The sequence below is a fragment of the Garra rufa genome, chromosome 16, assembly GCF_049309525.1.
Source record: "Garra rufa chromosome 16, GarRuf1.0, whole genome shotgun sequence".
NCBI lineage: Eukaryota > Metazoa > Chordata > Actinopteri > Cypriniformes > Cyprinidae > Garra > Garra rufa.
Window position 1 is genome coordinate 19035559 of NC_133376.1, and position 8387 is coordinate 19043945.

General features: G+C 36.1%; 1 protein-coding gene across 2 annotated transcripts in view; it reads right to left on the reverse strand.

Annotated features, from left to right (window-relative positions):
* pdlim7 (PDZ and LIM domain 7) overlaps positions 1-6943 on the reverse strand; it is a 65177-nt gene extending 58234 nt beyond the window's left edge. For both annotated transcript variants that reach the window (XM_073820491.1, XM_073820490.1), the window contains exons 1-2: positions 6807-6943; positions 926-1024 (exon numbers count right to left, since the gene is read on the reverse strand). In XM_073820491.1, coding sequence (XP_073676592.1) covers positions 926-1024; positions 6807-6827 — 120 coding nt within the window. In that variant the 5' untranslated portion in view covers positions 6828-6943. The remainder of the gene's footprint in view (positions 1-925; positions 1025-6806) is intronic.
* Between the last annotated feature and the right edge of the window lie 1444 nt (positions 6944-8387).

Here is an 8387-nt window from a genome sequence, read left to right on the forward strand (position 1 = left end):
GTATAATGCTTTGTTGGAGAAAACAAAAAACAAACTCGCAACAGGTCAAGAGCTTACAAGTCTGCAATAATGTTGTTGGAATTCCCAAATATTAGTAATGAGTAACAACTAAACATGTGGCCACAGCTGGGTAACAATGCTTTTGGGAAACACACCACTGGTCAGATGTCACAATGACAGCACCCAGCAATGTTTACAACTTCTTATCAGCCTACAACTGGCTTACTTACAGTTGTCTGTGTATATTAATCTGAGATAGAAAACATACAAGTAGCATTATTTGTCCCTATAGTATTTATATACATACGAAATGACCTTTCAGGCCTAGAACAGCACTAGCCACCCGAGCTTGTGTGTATACTCCAAACAACACTGCTCATATAAGGAATGGAAATTCTGCGTCTGGACCTGATCTGTTCAATATGCTCTATTGGAGGTGCCATTACGGCAAGATTCAATGACCTTAAAGAGAGAACAACGCATGCTGAAAACTAAACAAAGCATAACATATCCTTGTGAGGAGTGAGGAGCCATCTGAATGGAGTTCTGAAACAGCCCTTTTCTTACGGCGTTGATATCAAGCGGTGACATGTTTCCGAAGGAATGCAAGTGTTGAAATAGACCTCACGAAGCACTGAGCACACTTTTCTCATTAGCTCTATTGCATTTCCTTATGAGGTTGTGTTTGATGTCTTTCTGCATGTAGAGGCGGAACTGTAAACCGACACAGAAATGGTGCAAAACTTCATTATCGAAGTGAGTGATGGGTTCGCGCTACTAAATGAAGTCTGCGAAACACCTTGTTCATTTGTCAAACTGAAAGTTAAAGGGAACAAATGACCTCATTTATAAACAGCTAACAGCTTTAGCTGTAAACAAAACATGTCTATTACCCATCGCTACATCCAAGATGGAAGACACTTACCCTGGACACGGTCAGGGGCATGTTGAAGTCCTTGCCTCCCTGAAGCCGAAAACCCCAGGGAGCAGGTCCGTTGAGCGTTACGCTGTATATATTCATGGCCTGAAGAGAAAGAACACAAAAGAAACATTATAGTTTCATTACATCACAGTCATAATATTATAAGTGATTCAGAGCTCCTAACAAGGCTGAAACCAAACATTCCAGACCCACACATGTCAACCGTGTCTGGTATGCTGTTGACGTCTAACTGTCTGTGAATTAAACCAAACAAACCTTTTGGATGGGAAGATACATTGAACAATTATACTGTAGAATATTAAACAACATGTGAGTAGCATGGGTATATTTGTAGCAATAATAGCCAACAATACATTGTATGGGTCAAAATTATTTTTATTTTATGCCAAAAATCATTAGGATATTAAGTAAAGATCATGTTCCATGAACATATTTTGTAAAATTCCTACCATAAATATATCAAAATTAAATTTTTGATTGGTAATATGCATTCCTAAGAACTTAATTTGGACAACTTTTAAGGCGATTTTCTCAATATTTAGATTTTTTGCACCCTCAGATTCCAGATTTTCAAATAGTTGTATCTCGTATCCCAACAAACCACACATCAGTGGAAAGCCTATTTATTCAGCTTGTATATGATGTATAAATTTCAATAAAAAATAAATAAATAAATAACCTTATGACTGGTTTTGTGGTCCACAGTCACATATTAAGGATACATAATGTGGTCCATGGTCACATATATAAGGATACACACTAAAAACACTTCTAAAAATAGAGATTTTTTGGTGCCATCTGTGGTCCCACGAAGAACCTTTAATATTCACTTGAACCTTTCATTGCACAAAAAGAAAATATTGTTATTTTTCTTCGAGGAACCAAAAATATTGTATTAACAGGGCTCTAGACTAACTTTTTGCACTGGTTGCACTGGTGCGCCTAACTTTTTTTCTTAGGTGCACCAGCACAAAAGTTAGGTGCACCCAAATTTTCAACCGCATCACATTTTACACCGTAGTTTTACAAGTTCACTTTTTTTTTAACTTTTTTTTAATTTTTTTTTGAATCCCTGTCCATATAGGCAATATTGACTTGTAAATGATTAACTAACAATCTGGTCAATATAAAGTTCTTTATTTGAAGCATATTTTTTTCCCCAGTACTTTACCCTACTTTGTGTAATAACGAAAACATTTCAGTGAAAAAATAAGTCCAAAACTCTCTATTTTAACATTTTGAACAATAGGGCTCTACAATATATATATTTTTTTGAAATTCTTGTTTTAATTTTTCTCATAATCAAATGAAAGCATAAACATTTATTTATTTATAATCAAATGAAAAATAAACCTTTTTAATTTTTGGCAAACATATATATGATTTATAAATAGGAATATATAAACACCTACATTATACTGTACAAAAGTAATACATGACTAATATTGTTCTGTTTCATGTTAAACCGTACTTTTATTTTGACAGATTGCCGTGAAGTTTATGTGTGTGTACAGTATGTTATGATGCTTTCTCAAATGAAACGGTAAAAGTGACACAGTAGGTTTGGAGATTGAGTTTATCTGTTCATGTGAGATGCAAATGCCAAAAATTTGCAGGAGCGTCACGCGTGCTTCAGTAGCCTATACGCGTGTAGTTAAAAAAAAAAAAAAATACACGTCTCCACCATTAATACATAGAGGCAAACGGAACATGCAGGATTCATTTTAAACGGTCTTTTTGCCTTTCAGTTTTCATAGACACTAGTCCATATCGCGATTTGAATTAAGTGACAGACCAACTTTGGATTTATCAATCCAGAAATCAACGTATTACGTGGCATTCCGCGCCATAGTAAATTCGGTTTTTATGAATGGAGTCCGCGATCCAGTCCGTGTTTTCGCGGAGGAGGCATTGTAAACGCTTGACCATGAAGAGACAGCCTGACTGCATCACATGCATTTTCAAACGTACATACACGTACAGTAATATCTGGACCACGGCCAATCAGAGGGGGGGGGGGGGGGGGGGGGGCGGGATCCGTCCTTCATCTCTGATTGCTTTAGACCACGATATGGGTCTAATGTGTGTCTGTTGAGCAACAGGGAGACTTTAAGAGTGACGGAGTTTCGTTTTTTCCCCCTCGAACGGCTGGTCGCACCGGTGCAACCTTTGATTTTTTTTAGTCGCACCATTGAGAAATTAGGTCGCACATGCGACCAAATTGGTCGCACTCTAGAGCCCTGATTAAGTTAAAATGAGATGTGATTGCTTATATTGTAAAAATTGTTATTGCAAAGGTCTCTATATAAAATTGGATTTCCAACTTTATTTGCATACATACAGCACATTATCGGCCAATCTGCTAAATGCGACTACCCTTTTGAAAAATATATATATGAAATACATTTTTCATACTCAGTATACTACAAATGCATTTAAATATTTATGTACTTACTACAAATACCCTGCAATTGTACTTTTGGTACACTAAACTAAGTCTGCTAAATTGGAACAACTAATTTTGTGCTTAATACATTTTAATTGTGCAAAAGTAGTGCTGAAGTCCAACTAAAGATATACTTAAGTATATTTGATTGCGCTAAAATGGAACTATCGCAAGTATACTTTAAAGTGCAAGTACACTTAAATATCTTGCATATAAACAAAAATTATTTAAAGTAGGGCTGCACGATTAATCGCACGATGTTGTGAGGCGCGTTTAGTCAATGAAGCCGGTACTTTGATTAGTAGTAAATCTCCATCACGTGCGTTCAGCTGCGTTCAGTTGGAGCGTTCAGAGGCGTAAATCACTGACAAGCTACGCCAAAATTTGGCGTAGCTTGTCAGTGATTTACGTCTCTGTGTATTAATTGCCGCTCCAGCTGAACGCACGTGATGGAGATTTACTACTAATCAAAGTACCGGCTTCATTGACTGAACGCGCCTCACAACATCGTGTGATTAATCGTGCAGCCCTAATTTAAAGGTCATACAATCCTCATCAATAGTGACAATAAAACACATTTTGGGCTTTATATTAAGAAACATGCATTGTGCACAAGTGGTACTCCAAATAAATTTTAATTAGCCCTATAACTTTTGTATCAGTAAGTCTTACGTGATATTTCAGTAAATATGTTAACATATTTGAAATTTACAGAGTATGAAATAAAAATATTTTAAATATATTACTTTTTCACTAAGGTACGCATGACGATATTAAGATTTCTGTAAAGTCTGGTGCTTGCTTGCTTGCGTTGAACACCATGCCAGCTTCTGTGGCTGTTTTCATGGTGAGAAAAATGTAGGCCTATGGCTAAATTATAATAGGTATTTACAATTTGTGACCCTAGACCACAAAACCAGTCATAGGAGTCAAATTTTTTTAAATTAAGATATTATTTATGTATGGTTTGTTAGGATAGGACCGTATTTAGCCAAGATATTGAGAAAATCACCTTTAAAGTTTAACAAATAAACTCCTTAGCAATGCATATTACTAATCAAAAATTTAATTTTGATATATTTACGGTAGGAAATGTACAAAATATCTTCATGGAACATGAATTATTTTTTGGCATAAAAGAAAAATTGTTAATTTTGACCCATACAATGTATTGTTGGCTATTTTCTACAAATATACCCATGCGACTCACAACTGGTTTTGTGGTCCAGGGCCACATTTAAGATTTCTATAAAGCTGGTTTGAAGCAATGTGTACTGCGAAAAAGCGCTATACAGATCGCAAACGTTTTCAGGTTAACGCATTTGGCCTGAAAGCTTTTGAAAACACTTTCATTCCTGCGTCACCAATCGTTCACGGTTAAACGGTAATGTTTGTGGAGACATTTGAGAACCGGCTTATTTAAATTAATTATCAGGTAGGTGCCAGAAATAAGCACCTATATATTACCATTGCATGGTGAACCGCAAATTACCGGTCAGTGATACACAATGAAACTGCACATTATCTGCACTCTAGCAAATCTGTGAGTGAAAATGCTCTAAATTATGACAACCCAGAACATTTTAAAAGCTCAAAATAGATTTATAGCACTTGGTGGCTGTTGGAATAAAGCATACGCACAATGACACACTTACGTGTGATGACAGCAGATTAATTGAATAACTAAGGCATTAATGAGTCTCTTATAAATAATCCACCGCTGGCACTTCCAGCACATCATTGCATCACTATGTTGATTATGTTACAGGTTGGTACAGGAGCAAATAGTAACATGACATAAACCTAAAGCCAAGGACAAGCTGAGACCCCAAAATCATGACATTGCCCCCCTCCCTATGACTTATGGTCCCCAAACTCCAAAGGCTATCCTATCCCACGCTGAGTTTACCTGTTACAGGGAGGCACGCCACACATACCTTATGCCACGGGCCAAACTTGTCACCCAAACCTCCAGAAAACCAAGTGGAAATCTGCCACTGCGAGACAGCCTGACTTTCTCACTGCTGGCAAAGCTCAACTCCCACCCCTCCTTCTTTGTGACACGGGTTCGCTCCACGTCTCTCTTACTCCACAGGCTATATAAGGAATGTAAAACTACACCAAACTATTTCAGCCCAACACCCACGAGTCACGGAGAGGGGGAAGAGGGAGCACGAGAGAGAGGGAGGGAGTAAAGGAAGAGAAAACATCTACTACCTCAGATTCTCTGGCTCTAGATATAACATTTAAACTCATAAACTACTAGAAAAGACATCAGAAGGCAGGTTCAATGGGTGGGAAGCCAACTGAACATTCCTCTCAATGCGGATAACATATGTTTCTTGGTTACACCCATGGTTGGGTATGTGACAGCAATTTGAGAGTGTGGCAGCACTGTTTTGCCCTGTGGTAAAACTGCAATTGAGAAGACATTACACATTCTGAGTGGTCTTTTCGCACCGTGAGAATAGCATATGTTTTAGACGGCAAAAGTGTGCCACCCAAAGCAGGTTATGTTATATTGAATACAATTTGAGAGAAGAAAACTGCTGCTGTTGCTGTACCCTGTGGTAAAATTGTAATTGAGAGGGCACTGTACTTTCTCAAAGGTTTCTTTTCTGGTAGATTTCAATTTTCTATTAACTACCTCAAATTTCACACAGTCCTTTGTGATAAAAAAAAAAAAAAAACTTTTAAAATAACAATTATTCACAAGTCTGACATTTGATCCTCTGGGGTGAATTAGAATGCTGTGCTTAACTGATAAAGCTGAAAAAGCACATGCATAAAACAGCCAAGTGTTCAAGCAGTCTGAACTCATTTCTGTCAATGGGGTTATGTGAGTGCAAGAATAAACCATGTACTTTGCAAACCGCATGCAACTCCTGACCTATGAACTATACATAAACTATTATAATTTGTATAATTTATGTTTTCTTTTTCTTCTATAAGAGGAACTAAGATAAATGTTAATGACTACTACACAAATTGCAATAAACTTTTAAGTCTGTACTCATGACTTACAACAAAAGGATCATTTTTACCGTATTAGAGACAATATTTAGCTTGTTAGAGAATCCAGATTAGATGCAAAACCACATTAAAATGTAAACTAATGTATTACTAAATGCCTGTTAGGAAAAGTCCCTAAGTAACCAATGCATTCAAATGTATTAAACATGCCGCATTATATCACAAACCCACATTACAGCAACTTCAATTACGTTACATCTTAAATCAAATAGACACAGTTCAAACTAATGCAGAAGTTTGCCATCATAACCGGTTATAACCTACTCCAATACTTCTCATATGAGAGTCTATGTAACCTAGAAACGTGATACACTCTTTTTTTTAAAGCCCGGTTGCTGCCGGTACATCCAAAAAGAAGTTGGGAAGCAACGCATTTAACGTTACCTCTTTCTGGTCGGCAGACATCGCAGCCTTCTGTCTTCTGGTGTGATGGGCTGTTATAAAGAGATCAAGTAAACTTCACAACTTTCTGGACTTGGGCTTCAGGTCGCGCGCAGAAGCCGCAGGTTTTCCCTGTTGGATTTTCTTTTAGTAGGACTCTGATGAAACGTCATGCGTCACGTGGAGGCCTGACGCACGGGCTCGGTGGGCGCGCCCCCGTGGCCGGACTAACATATGTTCTATGATGTGTTTGAGTTTGTATAAATCTATGTTAGAACAACAAATACATAACAAAAGTGCCACGGGAAACTTTATACATTTTAAACATTTATAAATATGAACTATTCTAGTATATACAGTAGGCCTGTAAAACTGCCAAATACACTATTAGTCAAAAGATTTGAACAGTTTTTACTTTTTTAAAGGAGTAGTTCACTTTCAGAACAAAAATGTACAGATAATGTACTCACCCCCTTGTCATCCAACATGTGCATGACTTTCTTTCTTCAGTCGTTTTTTGAGAAAAACATTTCAGGATTTCTCTTCATATAATGGACTTCTATGGTGCCCCTGAGTTTGAACTTCCAAAATGCAGTTTAAATGCAGCTTCAAAGGGCTCTTAATGATCCCAGCCAAGGAAGAAGGGTCTTATCTAGCGAAACAATCGGTTATTTTTTTTAAACATTTACAATTTATATACTTTTTAATCTCTACACAGAGTACACGCAGAGCTAGACAAGACGAGCATTTGAGGTTAAAAAGTATTTAAATTGAATTTTATTTTAGAAAATAACCGATTGTTTTGCTAGATAAGACCCTTCTTCACTGAACGTGATCGTTTAGAGCCATTTGAAGCTGCATTTTGGAAGTTCAAACTCGTGGGCACCATAGAAGTCCATTATATGGAGAGAAATCCTGAAATGTTTTCCTCAAAAAACATAATTTCCTTATGACTGAAGAAAGAAAGACATGAACATCTTGGATGACAAGAGGGTGAGTACATTATCTGTAATTTTTTGTTCTGAAAGTGAACTACTCCATTAAAAGATTTTTAATGCTTTTTCAAAAAATTCACCAAGCCTGTATTTACTTGCTCCAAAACACAACAAAAGCATTGTGAACTATTATTACTATTTAAAATAACTACTTTCTATTTGAATATATTTAAAATGTTAATTTATTCCTGTGATCAAAGCTACATTTTCAGCATCATTACTCCAGTCTTCAGTGTCACATGATCCTTCAGAAATCATTCTAATATGCAAATTTTATTAATATTATCAATATTTAACAGTTGTTTGGTGAAAGATCAAAAGATCAACATTGATCTGAAATAAAAAGCTTTTTAAATAGTTCAAATATTTCAACATTTCACTGTTTTTGCTGTAATTTGAATCAAATAAATGCAGGCTTGGTAAGCAGAAGAGACTTCTTTTAAAAAATATAAATCTTAAAAATAATAAAACAAATAAAAAAACAAATAAAAAAACATATATGAAAGGCCTTGCTAAATCACAATATTATGTAGGATTATATTATAGTATTATATTTATTTGTTTTATTTTATTTTATAATTTATATTCT